This window comes from Bactrocera neohumeralis, chromosome 4 (genome assembly GCF_024586455.1).
Source record: "Bactrocera neohumeralis isolate Rockhampton chromosome 4, APGP_CSIRO_Bneo_wtdbg2-racon-allhic-juicebox.fasta_v2, whole genome shotgun sequence".
NCBI classification, from domain to species: domain Eukaryota; kingdom Metazoa; phylum Arthropoda; class Insecta; order Diptera; family Tephritidae; genus Bactrocera; species Bactrocera neohumeralis.
In genome coordinates this window covers 34567622-34590087 of record NC_065921.1, presented here as the reverse complement: position 1 = coordinate 34590087, position 22466 = coordinate 34567622, and the positions used below count along the sequence as shown (strand labels likewise).

The window sequence follows — 22466 nt, the reverse complement described above, 5'->3', positions numbered from 1 at the left end:
TCAAATAAAAATGTTTTCAGTAAAAGCACCGAATTTCGATCGATCACTTCATATGGGAGCTACATATTTGCTATAGTAGTATGATCTGAACAATTTCTTCGAAGATTATACCGTTGCCACTATAAAACATCAACATATAATACAACTAAATTATTAAAAGTGTGGACAGGATACCTTACCTCTGTCAATTATTAAGCGTACGTTAGTAAAATTTTGGCTTTGGTGTAGACAAGTAAGGAAGGGCTAAGTTCGGGTGTCACCGCACATTTTATACTCTCGCATGATAAAGTGATAATCGAGATTTCATTATCCGTCATTTACATATTTTTCCAATACCGTATTTGTGTAAAGTTTTATTCCGCTATCATCATTGGTTCCTAATGTATATACTCGTATTATACAGAGAAGGCATCAGATGGAATTCAAAATAGCGTTATATTGGAAGAAAGCGTGGTTGTGAACCGATTTCACCCATATTTCGTACATGTCATCAGGGTGTTAAGAAAATATTATATACCGAATTTCATTGAAATCGGTCCAGTAGTTCCTGAGATATGGTTTTGGTCCATAAGTAGGCGTCGCCACGCCCATTTTCAATTTCAAAATGCCTGGGTGCAGCTTCCTTCTGCCACTTTTTACGTAAAATTTAGTGTTTCTGACGTTTTTGGTTAGTCGGTTAACGCACTTTTAGTGATTTTCAACATAACCTTTGTATGGGAGGTGGGCGTGGTTATTATCCGATTTCTTCCATTTTTAAACTGTATATGGAAATACTTGAAGGAAACGACTCTATAGAGTTTGGCTGACATAGCTATAGTACTTTCCGAGATATGTACAAAAAACTTAGTAGGGGGCGGGGCCACGCCCACTTTTGCAAAAACATTACGTCCAAATATGCCCCTCCCTAATTAATATCTTTATTTATGGCTTAGTTATGACACTTTATAGGTTTTCGGTTTTCGCCATTTTGTGGGCGTGACAGTGGGCCGATTTTGCCCACCTTCGAACTTAAACTTCTTATGGAGCCAAGAAATACGTGTACCAAGTTTCATCATGATATCTCAATTTTTACTCAAGTTACAGCTTGCACGGACGGACAGACAGACTTTCGGATTTCAACTCTACTCGTCACCCTGATCACTTTGGTATATATAACCCTATATCTGACCCTTTTAGTTTTAGGACTTACAAACAACCGTTATGTGAACAAAACTATAATACTGTCCTTAGCAACTTTGTTGCGAGAGTATAATAATGATTGAAGCCAATTTTGTGGAAGTGAAAACTCTTTTCCGCTTTATATTCGAGTGGACCGGAGATTTTAATCCGTTAGGCATAAAAAACTAAATTTGGTCAATTAAAAAAGAATTATTAATTCAAACGCAAGATTTAGCAATGCTGCCAAAGTAGAGAAAGAACAATACTTCAAATACGGTGACCCTAGTTCACTCCCATTATGATTAAGTTTAGTTTCCAAGTCAGACCGTTAGGCGCACAATGAAATATAAGTAGTTATGGGTGCATAAATTATTCGGTAGAGTGAAATTTACCTCAGCGGCGTAAAAATCAAGGGAATTTATTTGGTTTTCTTATCTCGAAAAAATTAAATTTGTTTCAGAATATTTCATTTCAGTTGAAAAAATATGGCAACAAAATATTATACACAGAATTGTTAAATATTACTAGTTTAAAGTGTGATTTAAGTGTTAAAGTCTCCACATAGTCCATCTTTACCCCACGGGCCTTCTCTTAAATATTAATGAAATCGAAGTGCATAATATGTACATACATATAAACATATAATCAGGTAAGTCTCGAGCGAAATAATTACATGTACGCAAACAAGTAAATAGATGCGAATGTTGTTATTCACATTCCAAAGCGACGGTGTAGCATAAATAATGAAAATTCTCTACGTACAACAAGGAATTCCTATATTGATGTTCATTTCACGCCAGAGCCCCCATATCTGCGGTCTGTGAAGAGGCGCATTATTTGCGTAACTACCCCGTAGTCAAATCAAGTAATTTTGCACTAATTTATAGCTAGTATGAACCACAAACCCAACCAGTCCGTGTATGCCCTATCAGATGGCCGCAGTATTGACTCACCAACTGTTTTCTGAAACAACTCACCAAATAAATGTATAAGCTGATTCTCTTTTTTGACTAGTTCGATTTTAGTACGGAAATTAAGTGGTGTTTCACAATAAGGTATGTCTGTATGGACATAGACGCAAGCCATTACCGTTCAATGCACATCCAGTCAAATAGACGTTATTTACACAGTAATAAGCAATAAACGATACAAACACGCGCTGCATATATACATACACATATACTCGTAAACCACGATATAAATTGACTGCTCACGATTACACGTGTGTGAGAACGTAGGACTAAAATCTCTTAGGCAGTTATACTTGTACTCGTAGTATCAATTTGTATTTCAACAATATGAGTTATAGGTTCACTATACGTTCATATGAACACACTTGTGTGTTGGCATTAAAAGCACAATAGATACATAATAAAATGGTGTGTATGTGTGTGTTTTCAACCGCATTTTATTGTCCAATTTAAGAATCGAATTTTTCACGTGAATAGAGCAGATGTTGTAAAATCAAACTCATTCATTCATAAGTCATGTGCAGTAGCACCCAACTGACATACTATGTATATATACATATTTATTCCTTCACAACCAAACGTGAATGAATTTAATGCGAATGCTGGATTTGTGTTCCAATGGCTTTGACAAATGTTCACACTTTGGTCTCACGCCATCACATGCCAATTCGCTGCCGCTTAGCATAACTTGCAGTTGGTGACGTTGGAGAGGGATTTACAGTATATATAGTACATACGGTATATAAACCGTAATTACCCATATCCACAAATATTGGATGTCAATTGCGCTAACCCAACGCCATCGGCTGATTTAGAATTTCAGATAACTGTAGTAACCTCAACTGAACCCACCATAAGAACGTAACGAAATTGGGTTTATAACTATTTCCACACCCAAATTTACTGGCTATCAAATTATAATGAAGCCTGTGGAGTTCTACTGCTGAACTACGGCAGGATACAGAAAGCGACCATTTACTTAGACAAAGATCAAAAGCTAAAGATCAATTCTAGTGTAGTAAAAAATTTCAGAAAGGTCTTAAGCTCACTGGCTGGTCAACATCAATTGTCCATAACTTGGTTTTTCATTAACGAAAAAGCAGATGAGTTGGACAAGTCAAGAGCCTCTTTCTCTAGACGAATCCGTATGCATTTCTTAAATTATGTGGAAACATGTTCTCGAGTATAGTAAAATCTGTGGTTGGTCTTTTCTGCTCCCATATGCTTTATTGCCAAAATTTAGTGTAATCAATTCAGTTCAACCTTAAGTCCAATATATGCGATACAGGGATTTCCATCTTCTTTGACTTTCCAAATTAGAACTAATGCTTGTCTTAAAGTGTGGTAGTTTAATGGTATTATGTGGATTTGCGCTGAATTTGAATGTAATTGATAGATAGACTCGCGATTATATTGTTCACTTATTTGAACCCAATATGTTAAATTTGGCTCTCATTTGAGTTAATTAGGTTGAAATTAAAATAAATATTTCAAACACGAAGATATATACATATATGTAGATAGGTTGATAAGATGCTAAATTTGATTATAATCCTTTTACACTTTCGTCAAATAATTAGAGTTGAATTCTTCTTTTAGACCCTGGCGTATTGAGGCAGTTTTAAATGTTCAGTCACTTGCGAACTTCACCCTTCCTTACTTGTTTATTATAATTCTCGTTTATTGGTCATCGATAATAATATTTCTAAGATATTTAGAGGTTATACTGAAATAAGGTTTTGACATCATTATTTGAATTGTTGGTGTATGAAAAGGTCAGACTCTTTTAGAATTCTTGGGCTTTTTTCAACTCTTAAAATTATCCAATTCACGTGTAACTGTAAGATTGCAAGAGGAATTTGCTACGATGAACGAAATGCCATAAGATTTTAACTCCGATGGTCGATTTAGTGTCACAATAATATTCCCACATTCCCAGCTGTGAGTGCACGTCGTTGGCCATTACAGTTGACACAATTGGGCTCGTTGCTTGTATGGTCTCGTCAAAACACTCGTGTAAGCTTGAGCACAACTAACCTCTTTAGCTCTCATGCTCACCAGTAAAGCCGTTATCTCTCAACGGCTTTTACTCCAGCTTCCAAACAACGAGAGGAACTCATTCGTGCAGCTGCTCATCTCCTCTTTTCAGAATGAGCCATGTCACGGAGTTGGTTTAATTTACACTCTTTGAATACTGACTGAGTGAAAGAACCACACAGCTATAGCTTCGGTACTCCCCCAGCCTATCGTTCGGTTGCGCACTGAAGCTGCTTTATTGCAACACTCGCTGCGTTGTGAATTAATCAATGAAAATGTCCTGTGGGACTTGAAACTGAGAAAGCTTTTCCTTAATAATTTTTCAAAAACTCATACATATCATTCAGCATACCAACGACGACACCATCGCCAACAAAAACTACAGAAAGCACAAGGTAAAATAAATAGGCAAAAAGAATGTGCGCAACTTATTCGTAGTTTTGTTTGTTTTTGCATTCATCTGCTTGGGAATGTCGTGAAAAAACAATAAGCGCATTCATAATACTCCAGCGAGTATCATCCAGTTGTGGAAATGTGTGGGTGACATGCGGAAGGCGACGTGGCGTAAGAAAATCGACAGACAAAAACAAGCCCCAGACGGCAGAAAGAAAGCAACACTGTACACACACATACATGCACACGTAAATGTGCCCGCATCAACACTGCAGTGACACCGTAATCACTGCCAACGTCGCCTTTGCCTGCTTCAGAGATCCCCTTCAATATTATCCGCTCTACCTTCAGTTTCTTTAGAAGCAGGCATCCGCAATTATCCGTGTACATTAGTTTCGTACTTGCACACACACATGCATACCCATACATATGTATGTGAACTTTTGCAAGCATAGAGCGTTTTCTTTCTATTGCATGGAGCAGCTTTGTCGTCGCAAACTTTTGATGATGATGATAAAGTTTTTCTTTAGCTGATTTCAACCGCCTGCGCCAACGATGCCCAAAAGAAAAAAGGCATTAGGTTAGGCAACTTGGCTTTCGAAGATTCCACTGAATATTGCGGTGGAATAGGAATTTGGAATTTGCCACATTAAGTGAAGATTGTCTTAACTTTCGATGGTATCTGATTACAATGAACCAGTGCTAGAATATACTAGTGAAGTGAATTTTACTAAGAATACATACAATGTACAGACACTCATATGTACATATATGGTAAATAAAATTAACACAGTAGAAAGCGACGAAATTAAACAAACAGAATAGGCTAAGTTCGGGGAAAAGTGAACATTTTATACTCACGTCTTTTAGAAGGGACCCCTTTTAGGTGTTGACAACCTTTATATTATCAAGAAACTACTTTAACTTCCGCTGCACCGAAAACAGACAAAAGAACGGATATACGTGACTAAATCGTTTAAGTCATGCTGATCATTTCAGTATATATATATAGATGTACGAGATATACTACGACATTGACATAGTTCTGAGAAGATCACGTTGTCCGAATGGACGAAAACTCTCCAGCTCTGAAAATATTCGACGCAGTACCCGCCAGGGGTAACAGAGGAAGATCTCCACTTTGTTGGAAAGATGGGGTGGAGAAGGACCTGTCTAAACTTGGAATCTCCAATAATGATGGTATGGACACGGGGTTTAGACCAAGGCATAGACCGTTTTCATTCAAATTCAGCGTTATTTTTGATTTAAAAAAATAGTTTAAAATCAAGTATACTCGAGAATATGTTTCCACGCAATTTTAGGAATATAATGTATTTAATGAATAACTTTATTTTTTTATTTTATTTTTTTTAAACTTTTTAATGGGGAGTAAGGGAAGACTATACGGTTTTGCGAGATACCTAATAGGTGGCGGATCTGCACCCCTTTTTTTAACTTTCAACACACAGTTGGCCCTCACTACTATGGAACTCTGTATCAATTTCCACGTTTATATTATATTATATTGTAATTTGGCGTTAAGTTAAAGGACATTATAGGTTTTTTCTTAATGGCAATTTATGAACATGGCAATAGTCCAATTACGCCCAACTTATTGTGCCAAAGAACACATGTACAGAGTTCCATTACGTTTTAAGTTATTGCTTGCACGGACAGACAGTGACCTGGATTTCAACTCGTCTTGTCATTGTGATCTATAAAAGATCAGATAAGAGAGATGATATAACAATTTTTGGCATCAAAACACATATCATATTTGTATGCAGTATTTTGATATTGCAGTTTCGATCATAACCGTTATATCGAAAGTAGGGCATGTTATGTTACGTTATACAATATGTACCATAAACATTTACGAGAACTAAACCAAACCAACATTTAAGATCGTAGTTATCCGTACTCTAGATATTTTAATCGACATAACGCTACAAGTACATATTCCAAACTTCCTGAATTTCTTCCTTTAACTTAAACTGAAACAACACGTATTTATATTTAACCAGGGGTTCATTTTTCTATTGTAACATTATAAACACAAATATTCACACTGCTAGTAAAATTGCGAAAAACTGTGCACTAAATAATAATTCAACGGAAGGAGAAAAGTTCAATCCATAAATCATGCATATGCATCTACCAGTAACAAACAAAAGAAAATTGAAATTACGCAGAATATAATATTTGGGGCTGTAATGGGATATAGTCATGATTCTAGGTAAGCAGTTACAGTCGTAGGGCTATATCCAGTTCCTAATCTTGTGTCCTTGCCGCGCACCCTGGAAACGTGAGTGACTCTTTTGTAAGATGCGATAGTCAACCCGTGTGGAGCCTGAGATCACGACTAAACGAGAACACGCTTCAGCGGAGCCACTTCGACATATTCGGTGTAAGAGTCCGCTGAAGTCTATTTGCACCGTCTCACATAGGAGCATTTTCCTTCAAAAACCGGACAAAAGTGAGAATTACAAACTCCGGCGATGCCACTCAAAATTGATTTTTTTTAGTACCTAAGTAACCGTACTACAATAAACCGATTAAATTATTGACCTTCAGGCCGCTATATTGCCACACAAGTAGTCGGAACCTAGACTTCGTTCAGTAGGTGGTTTTTTGTGTTCCGTGAAGCGAATTCTGGAAAATATTTTTTATGGATTCTGGACAATATGGTATGTATTTAATATTAATAATAAAAAGATTAATTTAGTTAATGTATTATTTTGTTTTTTTCGGGAAAAGAATAAGTAAGTAAGTATAACTAAAATTTTTTTTTAATTTTTTATTTTTGTTATAGTGTCGGGCGAGGTCGAGCTATAAATTATTTTTTTTACTAAACTACAAGGTTTTCACCTAACATATAAACTTAAACATTTGCCCCATCTTCACAACTACTTCCTATATAACACAATTTAAATCCATTTGATTCTTTCACTTTCCAGTACACAAATTAAGAAATAATTCATAAAACGGAATAAAACTTTGCGGTAATAATTCCCTTAAAGTCTGCCAACTTTTGACCAAAAATTGTTCAAATCCAAACAAAAATGTTCAATCCCTTAGGTAGCGAATATGTGGACCCCTGAATCTATAGTTGACTTTTGATCGAAAATATCGGTCATTATGTGAGATATGCAATAGAAATTCAGACAGAATCTTTTCCTGACAATGGTATTTCTGCGTATCGAAAATGGGTTAAATCGGGTCAATATTTCCCTAAGCCCCCATATACATACATAAATATAAAGATTTTCGAACTTATAGGTGACTTTACACTGGATATATCCGCCAATATTTGGGCCAACTCAATGAAAATTGCAGAATATGTTTTATTCATAACAGTGTATTTTTGCGCCTAATATATATACAATTGGGCAAAAACTTGACTCATATAACTATTATCAAGTTTTTCGAACATCCACTTGACCTTGCTCCAATTGATTGGTGATTGTAAATAAGGTACCTTAATGAAGCCCAGGCAACATTTTTTGAGTATATGGCATATTAGTAGTATGTGGGATGAGCAAAAATAGATTAAACCTGGTTCATACTACCACCTTCTCAAATATATTCAATATAAAATGTTCGGTTGCACCCGAAGTTAGCCCTTCCTTACTAATTTTATGTAAATATATTGCTTTATTATGTTCAATCATTCCTTTTTATTCGTTTTCATTCATAAAATCGCTTTAAATAATTCTGTCCGGTTTTTGAGACCAAATGCTCCTATGTGCGTCTGTTAACTAGAAGTGCGGCTGGAAGCAAGCGTCGATCTTGAAGAAAGTAGCTCGCTGTAGAACTGTGTAGAAAATTGCATACTACTCCCTTATCGAGGTTGAGCGCTGGATTTGAGACCCGAGACGTAGACACCACTCCCAATGAAAAAGAAAAAACAGCCTCGGATGAAAGACCCCACTTTTGATGACGACCACAGCAAACGTAATAAGGCATATGATTTAAGGGCATGCATTTTGAATGTCCGGTCCCTAAATTGGGAAGGTGCCGCTGCGTAGCTGGTTGATGTCCTCGTAAAAGTAAAGGCTGACATCACTGCCGTCCAATAAATGCAATTGACGGGACAAGGATGGAGACGAGCCCTTGTAAAGGAGCGCATTCGTTGTGGGAGAAAGACGGTGTCAACTCGTATCAGAGCAAAATTTTTCAACATAACACTAACTTGAACCAACGCCTGGATGGAAGAGAAGGACAGATACCTTTTCTGAGCAGCTGCAGCGCGCTTATGACGACTGTCCCGCACGTCAACAAGCACAGGGGAAGTAAGACGTCGAGAAATTACAATTACAACTTGCACACCTGCTCTCTGAGAGCACTCATCAGCAGAACGGTATAAGTGAACTGTGGGTAGCATTTCAAACTTCTTTCGCACAGCTGCAGCGAAACCATTACTTTTCAGAAAGGGCGAAAGAACAGCTGGTACTATGAGGACTATTGCGTCGCATTAGAGAGAAAGTGAACAGCCTATATCGCAACGTTGGGATCGACCATAACATGAGCGGAATGGGATAGAAGACTGAAGCCCACCATCACCAAACTGATTGGACCTTATTGGCTTTACACCTTAAATTTTACTGTCAACTAGATTTTCAAAAATCTTGGACAAGACCCGTGAAAAGAAGATCGGCCACCTCTTCTTCGGTTTTTAAATCCCTTTCGACAGCAGGAAAAGGAACTGCCTCTATACCGTTACGACTGAACTTGGTATCCTCGCAAAGCTAATATGGCTACGTAAGCTGAAGTCTAGCAAGACCAAAAGCTCCATCAGGATTGGGAAGGACCACTCCTATCCTTTCGATACCAAGCGAGGTTTCAAACAAGACTTGGCTCCCACATCACTATAGTCATAACTTCGAACTCGTTGATAATTTCGTCTATATTAGAACTAGAATTAACATCAAAAACAATATCAGCCTCCAAATCCAACGCAGAATAACTCTTGTCAACAGATGCTACTTCGGATTGAGTAGGCAATTGAGAAGTAAAGCCCTTTCTCGACGAACAAAGACTTAACTCTACAAGTCAATCACAATCCCCGTCCTGCTATATGGTGCAGAGGCAAGGACGATGACAGAATCTGACGAGTCGGTGTTAGAGTTTTCGAAAAAAAGGCTTTGGGGAAGATTTATGGTCCTTAGCGCATTGGCAATGGCGAACATCGCAGTTGATGGAACGATGAACCGGACACGATATGCGGCGACATTGACATAGTTCAGCGAACAAAACACTCCACCTCTGAGTGTATTCGATGCGCTTGGTTTCTCGAATCAGCGCAAAATTTAATGAGAATTTAAAATAGGTGATCGAAGTTTCATAGTTGTAAGTAAAAAACAAACTTTATTCTACAGATATCCTTATAAAATTTGAAGCAAGAGATGTTTTCCGAATTCTCCATAATGCCTATACTGTATACAAGATGGTATGAATAGGCAAAGGTTTCACAATTTCCTAAAAGTTAAAAGACCAATAAAGTATATTCCATGCTTTTCACTGTCGGATAACACTACTCAACAAATCTGAACGAAAAATGTGCAACTGATGTGCCAAGAGGTCTGTGGAGTATTTGAGGTGGCCTAGTTACGAAGTTGAGTTCAGAAACTTTCCAATACTTACAGCTATTTCTGTCATTGTAGTAAATGGTGGCACAAAATATTCTACGTGTTAGGACATTTTTACTATCATTTTCGGTTTTAGCAACCCATAGTTAGCAAGAAACAGCCTTTAACATCAAGGTCGCAAAATGATTGTAAACTAGTGTAATTGAAACCTCTTCAGAGTCGACCCAAACGTGAAATTTTTTAAAATTCATTGATTTCTAGAGCTAGGTAAGCAAGTGGAAAACGAAATAAATCTCTTAAGTGTTCAAATAAATAAAAATATTTCTACACAAATGTTGATAAATCTATAAACTACACGCTGATTGAGCCCATTTCTGCCTCCAATTTCAATTTCATTGCGCTTCAGCTCGGAAGAACCTAAATAATCTGCTGTCAAATTTCAGTTAAGTCGCAATTTATTATATCCTATTCTGCGCATAAATTTCCTTGGCTTGAAGCTAAGCGCTGTTATCTTATGTAGAGTATCTGCGTACATATGTGCATGGAGTATCTTAGTATTTGCGTACTTATGTAACAATGCGTTTTTATGTGAGACCATAAAGCATAACCGCACGCTGAGGCTGAAATCAACGCAGCTGCGTTTCGCCTTGACATTTGAACATATTTTTCACCAATCGCCATTCGCAATTTCAAAAATTTACTGGCGCATGTTGGCACTGCAAGCAATTCGCAATAAAAATACATAAAAGAATTACTTTCTCTAGAAGATCGCTTTGTTCAAGGAATACCGCAAACACTCGCATACTATACATATCTAATTGACAATGTGCCTTTCTATATTTGCTCACAGCATCTTCGTTGTATACTATATATAGCATACTATATACTATACTATATACGAGCGAAACATGTAGTATTTAGGAGTATTTACCATCTTTGGGAGCAACAATGTTTCGCCGTTATAAATTCATCTTGTTGACACTTGAATGTAGTTATTTTCCCGGACATTAATCGCTGTCGTTTTGAGTTTCAATTACTTAAATTTCATTGTTTCCACCCAGCTCCCGCACCCCCACATGCCTATGAACTGTGATGGCCGTGACCGAAATGCGTTTCTTGTTGCCGCAGCACGGTAAAGTGTGGAAAACATATTTCGCAAACTTTTTGGATAGTTTGTTGTACAATTTATCGAAAGGAGTGACAAACTCCGTGGAATATACATAAATAAACAGAGAGTGATGCTACAACTAGGGCTGCGCTACTTTATGTCAACAAAAAAAAAATTCTTTACAATTGTTTAAAAGGTTTTCTAAGGTTTCTTTCGGAAACTATTTTTTGATTAAACATATACATATGTTTGCAAATATTTAGCAAGTAAAAAAGTGTTCCATATAAGAACTTAATTTTGATCGATCAGTTTATATGGCAGCTATATGTATATAGTAGTTGTCCGTTATCGGCCGTTCCAACAAATGAACAAATTCTTGGAGTCGGAAAGGGGCGTGTGCAAAATTTCAAGTTAATATCTCAAAAACTTCGGGACTACTTCACTTACAGTGGATCAATAAAGTTCTATTAAATTACGACACGTTTACTTGTTTTAAAATTAATAAATTTTGAGTTTTTTTCTATCCATTTCAAAAGATGTATATTTAACATTAAATAAAGCATATCAAAATATTTTTTTACACAAATAAAAAAATGCTAAACAAATAAGGAAGGGCTAAGTTCGGGTGCAACCGAACATTTAATACTCTTTCAAATTGCAAAAATCAAAGCCGGAGAAATACTTGTAGTTGTAATAGTTATAAAACCAATCTTACGGAGTAATGTCAGCCGGATGTTCGAAAATCCTGATATTAGTTAGTTAGGGGCTAGGCCAAGTTTTCGCTCAAATTTAACTATTTTAGTCACAAAGATACACTGTTATGTGTAAAACACGCTCTTCATTTTCATTGAGATAACTCACATATTGGCCGATATATGCGGTACAAAGTCACCCGGAAGTTCGAAAATCTTTATTTTAAGTAAAATAAAAGGCTAAGGGGAGTATTGGTCCGATTCAATCCGTTTTTGACATACAGACATACCATTGTTAGAGAAGGATTATCCCTTAATTTCAGTTATTTATATAACACATAGACCGACTTTTTCGAACAAAAGTTAACTATATCAAGTGGAATTTAAAATTGTGCTATATGGGAAGTAGGCGTGGTCCGATTTCGCTTATTTTCACAACGTGCCGGATAAATATTTTTGTTTTTTTCAATATAATAATTAACAATAAATATCTAAATCTTAAATCTATTTAAATCAAAAGAAGCTGAAGAATGTGGTTGGGCTTATTTGGTAGAACGTTGCTCTCTAGTAGGCTGGTAGATCACTTCTTTTAAACGCGTTGCGGGAATTTACCATGGCATTAGCCAATGGGTTCGCGAAGTTTAGAAATATAGCTTATTCTGCTGTCTCATATCTCCTTCTTTACCATAGGATTTTCAAGATCTTTATGAATGCTTTCATTACGCATGTACCATGGTGAACCCGTGATTGTTCTAAGCATTTTGGAACCTTTGTATTATATCAATATAGATTGCACAGGTTGTACCCCAAAGTTGAATGCCGTACATCCAAATCGGTTTTATGATTGCATTGTATAACAGAACTATGCTGTCCAGGCTAAGCTTAGAATTTTTGTTTGAAAACCAATTTAAATTTGAAGCTCTTAAGTTCATGCATGTTATTTTACTCACTATATGTTTTCGCCATGTGAGCCTTCGATAATTAAGTTAATTTAGTAAATAAGTTACTTCATTCGCTTGGGGTACTAGGACATTGTTTTTTTTAACTGTCCGACACGTTTCTGGTCTTAGCGAGAATGTAACATGCTTGCATTTCTGCTCATTAATATTTATATTCTATTTGGCTAGCAAAAGTTAAGTGCTTCTCTAATTCGCTTGATGATTGATGATCCCAAACCAAGATTTGCATTAAAGAGCAAGGAGAGCATCGTTATAGCAATATTTGGTAACTCAATTAGAGTATTTGGAATAATGTTATCGTATCCTGATGCCTTTTCGGATTTAGCTCTTTTATGATTCTGGTAACTTCAGAAGTAGAAGTCCTAATAGGCACAAGCGACGCGTTAGCGATATTAAGCAAAGTTGGCAACTTAAAGCTGTTCTTTCGGCAATTAGGTTGAAACACCTTTTCTAGGTGATTTGCAAAGCAATTTGCCTTTTCCTCATCACTACGTGCCAAATTACCATTCAACTGTCTTAGATGCATGTTGGAATCTACTAGTGGCTTAAAAGACTTTTGGGTTTCCAAAGGGTGTTTTATTTGCTAGAATTTGGACAAAGTTTCTTTATAAAATTTTTATTGTTGTGTTCTTCCTAGCGTTTAAGCGCTTTCTTTAACTTACGTACAGCAGATTTTCATTGAAGCAGAGTTGAAGGGGAGCGGCTTATCTGCCATTCACGCCTAGATCGCCTTTTTTCATTTATAAGCTTTTCTATTTCTTTCTAAAATCAAATGATTTTTTGTTTCTCTTTGGTGTTGCCAATACAGCTGCATCATTAAATTCTCTTATACTGGGTCAAACCACGTCAAGTGGGCCATGAAAAACGATGGTTGTGCCATGCGTTTTAAGAGAGGCAGGGGAACAAAAAATTCAATATCTTTGGAATGGTATGAATGAACAAAAATTTTTTTTTTTCAGATTATTAAAGGTGAATATTTTCCACGTTGTGTCACATACTTTTCAATTTTTTTAGCGTGAAGAACACATTAAAAATTTCAATTGTTTAACAAAAAATTATGGCTAAAACTATTATTTAAACAAATTGACCGTGAAAAAATATTTATAATATAGCACGGACATTTTTCTTTGGATTCACAAAATTTCATCGATTCATCTTCAGTAGAATGAGGAAATAATTTTACAATTTTACCATTTTACCAATTTTTCTAAATTTCAAACGTCAATAACTTTAACTAAAAAATGAATTTTGACGAAATATGTATTTATATCACGGTGTATGCGTCTGGCCTCCTTCCTAATGAACTGCTAATTTTCAAAATCGGAGATTTTTCGAATTTTTCATAGCCCACTTGACGCGGGTTGACCCTACTTTCATCAATGTCTCTTCCTGTATTTATTTGTAATCAATATTGATGTGGCTGCTGATATATTTTCTATGTTTCAACCAGTTAGTTTTATGATATGTTAGAGAAAATTTTGGCTCAAATATCATGGTCTGTTCGTATAACTTTATTAGTACAGGAGAATAATCAGATGATAAGTCTGTACATGTATCAACTGTCATAAGCGATCTATCTAAATTTTTACAACAAAATATATTAAGTCTGGTATTTTTTTCTGTCACTGGACCAGTATGTCGGCTAGCAGGTGATATTATATCCAGCTTATTATGATTATTCATAATAGTGTAGTACAGCTGTCGTCCTTTCGGATTAATGAGACGTGAGGCCCAGGACGTTTGTTTTGCGTTTTAATCTGCACCCGCTAGAAATCTTTGACCTAGCGTGCCAAAAAAGCCTTGAAATTCGCTATCTGTAATTTTAAAACGAGGTGGACACGAGTATTTTGCCGTAAGGTGTAAAAGCCCACCTCGAAATTTTAGGGATATTGAAAACTTTATGTAAATTCGTTCAGAAGTTTTTAAGAAAAAGATTCTTTTAGAGTATAAACAGCAAAAACCAACAAAAAAACAAGATTTAAAGGTAACCTTTAAGAAATCCTTGACCGCTAGTTGCGCTTATTTTCCTATACAAAGCTTTGCATTCACATACATAAAATGCTGAAATGTCTGCCAATCAGACAGGAACCTGATGGCACCCTACTAGAGCTTCATTCCTTTTGAATTTTAATAGTCGGAGTGTGAGGCCTGTTTTCCATTCATGCAACGTTTGCCTGTTTGTTGAGTAAGTTCGGGATTGGCTACACCGAGGCTCAGCTATATCTATAACATAGTGTTTGTCTACTAAATATCTACAAATAGTTAGAGACGTATAAATTCCCTCTTTTTCGGTGTCTATATATCACCATGTCCTGGAACCCACTGCAGGTGTACCGTGAAATAGGATGTTAGATCCATTAAGAGATCGAGGCACTACTTCACTAACTTTGAAGAATGGTCCAAAGCTGCTTTGCCATCTGTATGCATAATTTTATTTCTTTTTGTGAGCACACCCTTTGGCAGAACAAAAAGGTTTTCATTAATTGCTGTGAGCTTCGCTTGGAAGACACTGCAGTAATCTAATAATCGGAAGGCATTTCTGGTATCCAATTTTGCTGAAAAGACACCACCATTTCATATTCCTTTAGCATATTTATTTTCCATTATTGACCAATACACCGTATGTCATAATTGGCTTTACAACTGCTGTCCCCATTTGAGCCCCACCATCCCTTGGCATGTGTAACGTACAATGATTGCTTTCCATGAAAGCTTCTTGTCTACGATATGTGCCAAGTACCCCGCTTTCTCTCCAATGTTAGTCTTGTACCATTTATTACTTTGAGCAATACTAACTCTGTCTTGCTAGCATTTAAATTTAGTCCGCATGATACGGTCTATGGATTTACATACATCTGTCAGCATCTGCTTAGACCACAATATGTATCCCCTTCTTTTATAGATCAAAAACATATTATTCATTGTTAAGATGCAGAGAAGCGGAGATAACCCGCCTCCTTGAGGTATACCTTTTCGGACAGATCTGCTATAGATGAAACTCCCAGCGTTGAGTATTATTGACCTAACCATGAGTATCTGATCAATGAATTTCACAATAGATTCGGGCTAAGTATGGCTTTAAGCTGGATGTTACTGAAAATGCCTTCTATGTCAAGGAAGGCTACGAAGACATACTATATTCTGATAACTCCAGAGATTTTTCGATCTTTGCTACCACCGAGCTGATTGCTATTTCAATGAATTCTCCCTTACAATACGCATTTTGGAAATCTGCTCTGGAGTTAATTTTTTTCTTATGTATATTTATATAAACATACCTTCATCAATTTATTCATTCCGCAACAATTTCGAAAATGTCAATCGAATTTTTACAGCATTGTTTAAATTTTGGATAACGCGAAAACATAGTGTGACCATAATAATTTCTATAACTCTTGCTAAACTTGATATCAGTTTTGTTGAAAAGGTATCCACTTCCGAAGATTTAAGTTAATGGAGCATACATTCACTTTTCAGGGTGGACTGAAATTTGATACTTTTTTCAGATTTTTACGGTTAAAATAACAAAGCTTCGGCAGAAGGTAGAAAGTATGCTTACGTTTGCCGCAAACGCCTTATGAAAGGCTCGAAATATTTACCGTTGGCTGTTGTTGCAGTGAAATGTTCCACTAATGCATAAGAATATACAAAAATGTATATGAAAATACATAAAATGAGCCAGCATGTGAAATACTTCGCAGACAAAAAATGCAAAATCACAAATTCTTCCCCCAAAGCACGAGCATGACCGTTTGACCTAATTCTGCACGCTTTGAGTAATGAGCGCAACGAATTTTAATACACAGCAACGAGGAGCACTGGTAGAGGTAGACAAACTTTGCCACCTAACTAGCTACCACGTTGCATGATGAACACATGCAAAAGTTGTACGCGCACACACCGACATACAGTTATGTACATAGTATGTTTAATGGCGTTTTGTGTGAGTGATGTGTGTTAGGCATATCTGCATATAATAAACTATTTGAGGCGCGCAGAATCGCCTCGAGTGTGGCAGCTGCTGCACACAGGCAGACACTAAATAAATACAATTAAATAAAATTCGGAACTCAAGTGGCAAATGCCGACTAAACGTCGAAAAGTATGCAACACACGTTGTGTCCATGCGCACACAGCTGCATATTTTTGCACTTCTACAGCTATGTGGGCAATGCAATTTCACAGAGCATTAATTTCAACAGCAACAATCACACAACCACACATAGCAAGGGTTTAATTTATAAATTCCAACGGGTTTCTTTGAATTAATTTGACTTATCTGCTGTGTTTATAAGACTCGTATAAATGTACTTGTATGTAACTAAGTATCTATGTGGGTGTGTGCGTGTGCGCGTGTGATGCGAGAGTACTCACCAGTAACACGAGACGTATGAGCAATCCGAAATTTTCGGGAACAACAAATCTGTGGTCATCTTGAGACGACGATGCGGACGTCGAGTACGATGCGGCGGATGATGTCAGGCGCTGTTGAACGAGTCCTCGGTTGCGGTCGATTGTGTTGCTCTTGTTTATTTTGTTGTATTAGTTGTTTGGGTGCAGGCGAACGCAGTAGGTCAGCCACCGACCGAATTGTGGTTTGCGGAGACTATAACGGTATATTGCAGATGTGTGTACGCGACGATATTGAATGCGTTGCAGTTTATACCGATTATCCGGCTCGTTTCATTTGGCTGAATACCGTTTTTATTTGATCATCTATTTTATATTGTTTTCTTTATTCCACACACTCTTCTACGCGTTCAATAAGCAACAAACAACACTTTCAGAACTAACCTACTCACAGCTGATTTCGTTTAGCAGACGTATAAATTAATTTTTACATTGGTAATTCGGTAAATGCGTAACGATTGAGGCTAAAAAACTTGCCAGATTCACAACAACTTTATGCACTTGCACCGGTAGGCGACTAATTGGCAACTGACGAAGAACGGCTCGCCACGGGACCTTGTTGGCTACACAGCGTCTATGGATCGAAGTTCAAAGCGGCGTCAACAGTGTTGGGACTCGGTCGGTTGCCGTTATTCTTTGCTGTGCACACACTACTACACAGTTTTTTTGGTGAAATATGCAACTGAAACAAAACAGATTTTAAACTGTATTTACATACACATACTAAACGTGTATATATATGTACATATATAGATATGCGTATGAAAGTGGGTGTATTTGCAAAATGCTGCTGCAGTGCAGTATTTGGTTAGCACAACGTCGACTAGCGACTATCCGCAGTCACTGCCAAATGTATGTGTATGTGTGAGTTTACTCAGCACCAAAAATCCTTCAACTTTACAACATTTAGATAGGTAGCAGTGTAACGGTAACACGTACGCACGCAAGCCGCAAGGTTTGCTGTCTCGAAAAGTCAATGCCTACTTGGCTAACGACTGTCTTAGCCGCCTGTGGATGCTTTAAACTATGCCAATAAGGTATCGTCTCCAGTCGGCTGTCACACCAACATCTAGCGGAAACGTGTTTCACCGTGGATTCCGCAAATTCTGCTCCTCGACGCTTGCAATGTTTGTTATTCTTGGCTCCTGCTTCGGCGGTGGCTGCGCCTAAAAGCTGATACACTCCACTTGCCTAAAGTGCGGATATATGTTTATATAAGTATATATGCATTAATGTGTCTGCATGTGTGTGTGTTGAGATGAAGTGAAAATATTTGTTTGGCAAGTGCGCGAGTATGCGACGAAGATTGCCTGCCTTAATTAAGCAGCTATGTACCTTGCAGTGGCTGTTGCTGCTCAATCCCTACTCTTGTTGCTTTCACTTTATAGCCGTTTCGCTGAAATTGCTTTGCACTTCTGTATTTGCTTCGAATTTTGTCTTTCACTCGACGAGTTCACTTTTGCATTCGAATATATCTATTTATGCAGCTAAGTTTCACTGCAAAGGTAGCTGTCTCTTTAAGCGAATTTCTGCGTGTAAAAATTTTATTGCACTTCCATTCTTTTCAGACAATTTTCCTATATGATTTTTGGGTCACTACACCCTCTGGATAATATACATATGTATGTACATATGTAAATTCTCTCTTAATAAACTGTGTTTTCGGCGACTTGGCAGCGCTAGTAGACGTTTAAAGTTATTTATTACACTTTTCAACGTAATTTTCACTTTTTATGCTTACATTTCATTTTATCCGATGGGATGCTCCCTTCACATTTCTCATTCAACTCACAGCACTTTGTCTACACCGACATGTGATTACATGCACCTAGAACGCACATTACTGCTTTTTGTTATGTTTATTATGATTATGGTTATTATTTATTTATTATCCTCTTGCTCTTAGCTTTAGACTGCAACGCGTGGTTGCGAATGTACATCTGTACGCGTTCCCGGTTCTACATAAACTCAGTGAGTTGTCTTCGGTTCGCGAATCCAATACCGCAGTATCGTAACTTCAAATGAGTGTGACTCCGATTTGCGCAATAACCGCACTCTCATTTGTACTCAAGTTGCCTTCGTTTCCACATCACCATGGCAATGTGCAAATGAGCGCACGAATACTTTACATATGCGTAATTTTAACAGTTAAATGTGTCTCACCACTGACCTCATCCCTATAAAGTTCGGCTGATGTGATATGAATAGGAATAAAAACGCAGTCTGCCTCACATCTAGAAAAAACTATGCTTCGGGGGAATGTCGTACGACTAATGCATGTTCAGTTAATCTTTTCGGTAAAACCGGTAAATTTAAATGTTTTAGACCTTGACTAATGACAAAAATAAGGATTACGACAATTTGGTTTCGTTTCTTCTTGTTTAGAGTAATTTTTTTAAATTACAGACTTAAAATCAACGGGCAATTAATTCATCCCACATGTACATATAAACCACATTTCAAAGATATTCTATTTTTTTGTACAGAATAAAAACAACGGTTTGTCCATACGAGGGAAACACTTTTGATAACAGCACGCTCATGTTCTTATTTACTTGTAGATTCTGCAACGATTTAAAGTACCTACCCTATCAAAATCCTAACCTTTAACCTGCCACAATAAGCGTACGAGAGCATAATAAGTTAGTTAAGAAACTTTAATCTGGCAATTTTAATTCAGCATAGGTATGCTGCTTCCAGCAAAAAGAATACCAAACTCAAATATTTTTGAATATTTTTTTAAACAGTGACACGACAGCTCAAAGCCGGAGAGCAGTTCTCGCATATGTATAAAAGAAGTGAGTTCATACCTGTATAACCCACCCCTATGGAGTTGGTGACACTATTGCACTTCTAACAGTAAACAACGGATACGAGAGAGAATTTCATTCAATCCATTGGATGTGCCTACAGAGCGTTGTACCTTTGAACATTAGGTTTACATGCACTTTTCTTGATTATTCCAATGCTCGCAATGATTTCGTTTGTTATATTTGGCAGAGAAAAAAGCGCAACTAGTTATTCAATTCCAGGCGTGATTTACTCGTGCGTTGAGTGAATGAAATATCAAAGGAATTCGCTCCAAATACACTTAAAACTACATAAATTGGTTTCCAGAAACTGTGAATACTAATTAATTTATATAAATCACCTTTAATACAACTTTTCTTTTATTTCACGAATTTAAACGTTAGTTGACACACTTCACACTTGTTCACGTAGGCATTTAACAACAAACTGCGCTAAACAGCTGATGCTTAGCGACGAATGTCACAACAAAACGTAGTGGATGATTGCAGCAAAGAACGTATATGATGTACGTTCTCTGGTAATACGTTCTCTGGCCGAAAGCTGTGGAATGAAAGTACAAATCCAAAAAACTTGCATATTTTTAGGCGTTTATGCACTTACTACATCAAATCAAGTCGTTAATTTCAAAGCTTGCCAAAGTCGTTTATTTATAACTGATTGGGGTAAAGTAAGCCAACTTTTCTTTAAAAACTACGAAGTTATTGGTGAAAGTCTCAAATATCTCTGGTTAAGACATTTGAAGACTCATCAGTATTATGTTTGTTTTTGTATACAAGCTATAACAGGGAAGTTCTCTTTCTTAAAACTTCGAAACCGAGTTTTCAATAAGGGGTCACGGTGGTCTAGAATTTTCAAAAAATCGATTTTTTTTTTGATAGTTCGAAAGTATAGTCCTTTAAGAATATACTGTAAAATTTTTGGAAGGATATTCACATTATTTTAGCTTCTACAGCCGTTTTAGCAGGTAGCGCGCGGTCGAGGGGCTCGATGAATGGATGCTTTAAACTCATTTATCTCAAAACTACTTTTTTCGGTGTGCCGTTGATGAAAAAAAAACTATCCATCCGAATCACTTGAAATTTTAATATGGTGTTTATAAGATCAATATCTATCGAGGGGACTACGACCAAATTTTAATTTTAAGAACTTCGATTTTTTTTCGATCTAAAACTGGTCCAAAAATAGCTGTTTTCAGAATCTGAACTTCAAAAGCGCGAAATTTTTTTAATTTTCAATTTTTTTTTGGTTGTAGTCCCAGCGATAGCTGCACTCCTACTGATTAATAACTTATTTGGTTTTTATGTTTCAGATGTTCAGAAAAGTCAAAATAAACAACGGCACCAGGAGTCATCTTTTAAGATAGTTTTTTTGAACGCCATTTTTAATATTGTTAAAAAATTTTTTTATTTAACAAAAAAATATTTTTGTACTTTTCATAAGTGTGTAAATAAACTATAAAAATTTTAAATTTATTGCTTTTTTTTAAACCTTAAAAAAATACAGAAAACACCCTTAATTTGAGGGTTCTAGACCACCGGGACCCCATAACTGATTACTTTGCATGTTTATAGCTAATATACAGAGTTTGTACAGTTGACCAAACAGTGCAAAAACCAAAATAAATTAAAGTACGAATTTCATTGCAAAACTGTAATCCTACGAAATATGTCCAATGAAAATATTTTTAGGTTAATGAGTAAACTGTTTTTATACTCTTGCAACATGGTGCCACAGAGTATAAAGTTTTCCTCACTTAACGGTCATACCCACCACCTAAAACTAAGCGAGATAGATATATGGTTATATCTATATGAATATGTATTAAGGTGGGCCAAAAAAAAGAAATTATTTTGTTTCTTTGTTACCATGAATATCTCATCCGACATGACTAAAAACAAGTTCTGGTAAAACCTGAGCTCTTAATATTAATATTAAGAGGTGCCTTATCGACATTTTCGATTTCCCATATAAATAACACAGGAAATTTTGTTTTTTTTTTTTGTTTGGAGTTTTAATGTACACAAACAAATAATTGGTAAGTGAGGATCAACACTTGTTCTTATAGGAAATTTAACGATCGATAATTACAATGACTTAAGCGGTAAAATACAAAAATAGTAATGAAAATTAACAATTAAGTTCAGCATGACAAGATTGCATGAATTTCTTTTATGAATTAATTAAATAAAAATGAGATAAATCGAAAAAATATGATTTGTTATGTTTCTTAGCCATCAATTTGTAATATAAGATGACAAATTGTGAAAATCATTTTTTATAATTTTTTGTTGGACTTTAACTACGAATAACTTTGAATGAGTTGACTCAACCAAAAAAGG

At 36.4% G+C, this 22466-nt stretch overlaps 1 protein-coding gene across 7 annotated transcripts in view; it reads right to left on the bottom strand.

The window, feature by feature from the left end:
- The window catches only part of LOC126755245 (protein N-terminal glutamine amidohydrolase), a 51908-nt gene extending 31368 nt beyond the window's left edge, over positions 1–20540 (bottom strand). Inside the window, exons 1-3 of one of the 7 annotated variants that reach the window (XM_050467671.1) lie at positions 20468–20532; positions 19058–19144; positions 17281–18995 (exon numbers count right to left, since the gene is read on the bottom strand). In XM_050467671.1, coding sequence (XP_050323628.1) covers positions 17281–17339 — 59 coding nt within the window. In that variant the 5' untranslated portion in view covers positions 17340–18995; positions 19058–19144; positions 20468–20532. The other 6 variants (XM_050467672.1, XM_050467674.1, XM_050467673.1 and 3 more) reach the window with 6 other exon arrangements.
- Between the last annotated feature and the right edge of the window lie 1926 nt (positions 20541–22466).